We start from the raw sequence: 1303 nt of genomic DNA, 5'->3' as shown, positions 1-1303 counted from the left end.
GGGCAAAACTCGCTACATTTACCCCGTTATGTGCGCGAGGTGAAGGAGCGTCCGGGAAAACATGATCAGTGCGCCGATTCAAAACATCTACAATAGTGATGGTAACATTAGTGATAAAATAATTGTCACTTCAGAACCAGAAAGTAGCCTACAAATGTTTTGGTGGGGGGCGGCGAGGGAGCTGGGGTTAGGGCTGGGGGGGCGCTGGGCCAAAAAGGTTGAGAAACACTGGGATAGACGATCATCCAGGTTCTGTTGTGTGGCTCCTGCTGCTCCCCTGCAGGTCATGGACTCGTGCCAGAAGCAGGAAGCGGCTCGCTCCCCGGGCGGCGGCCGCTTCGGCTGCAGCACCGGCGACGTGCTGTCCTGCATCATGCACGTCATCAACAAGGGCTGCGTCCGCCGCAACGACGACAACCCGCACATCGTGGAGTTCGTCCCCGAGGACCCGGCCACGCCCCAGAAGGGCCACGCCCAGTTCTCCTTCGGCCGCGCCGGCTCCAGGAAGGACAGCGTGGCCGACACCAGGTGTGACCCCTGACCCCACGCACACACGCGGCCCGGTTCTGACCCGCTTCAGACAGAGCTGCTGTCCACAAAGGCTTCAGGGATAAAATGAGACACCCGGGAGCCTCCGAGTGTCCGGCCGTCTGTCCGTCTCATTCTGTCCTCATGTCCCCAGTTTGGTACCGGCGCCGCAGCGGTTTGAGGACGGGGTTCTGGACTCGGTTCTGTTCTCGATGGGCCGGACAATGACGCAGGAGGAAGTCCGTCAGCTGATGCAGCGGACGGTGCAGCAGGTCAGAGTTCGCCGGCCTATTTCTTGGCGGGTTCTGTGGCGGCTCCGTCGACGCGGGCCTCCCGGCGGTTCTCGCCCTGCGTCGCCATGGCGATCAGGCCGCCGACGCTCTCCCTGTCCCCGCAGGTGTCGGCGACCCTCAGCCTGGACTCGGACCGGGCCGAACACCTGCTGATCCACTGCAGGTGGAACGTGGACCTGCTGGTGCAGCGCTACACCGACGACCCCGACGGCGTCATCATGGCCGCCGGCCTCACCTGCAGGAACCCGCAGCCGCCGAGCCCCGCCCCCACCTGCCCCGTCTGCCTGGGGCCCCGGGGCCCCGACGCCGAGCCCGTCCCCACGCTGAGCTGCATGCACTACTGCTGCCGGGTCAGAACCGCCCCGAAGCTGCCGGGGTCTCAGACGGAGTGTGTTCTGTGTGTGTGTGTGTGTGTGTGTATGTGTGTGTATATTCTGTGTGTGTGTGTATGTGTGTGTATATTCTGTGTGTGTGTGTGTGTT

The 1303-nt window shown here is 62.9% G+C and overlaps 1 protein-coding gene across 9 annotated transcripts in view; it reads left to right on the top strand.

The window, feature by feature from the left end:
* Positions 1 to 1303, top strand: part of cul9 (cullin 9) — a 24603-nt gene that overhangs the window by 17159 nt on the left and 6141 nt on the right. For all 9 annotated transcript variants that reach the window (XM_017308897.1, XM_017308893.1, XM_017308892.1 and 6 more), the window contains 3 exons: positions 284 to 528; positions 683 to 800; positions 926 to 1171. In XM_017308897.1, coding sequence (XP_017164386.1) covers positions 284 to 528; positions 683 to 800; positions 926 to 1171 — 609 coding nt within the window. The remainder of the gene's footprint in view (positions 1 to 283; positions 529 to 682; positions 801 to 925; positions 1172 to 1303) is intronic.

The sequence above is a fragment of the Poecilia reticulata genome, linkage group LG15, assembly GCF_000633615.1.
Source record: "Poecilia reticulata strain Guanapo linkage group LG15, Guppy_female_1.0+MT, whole genome shotgun sequence".
Lineage (NCBI taxonomy): Eukaryota > Metazoa > Chordata > Actinopteri > Cyprinodontiformes > Poeciliidae > Poecilia > Poecilia reticulata.
This window is presented reverse-complemented; position numbering and strand designations above follow the sequence as displayed.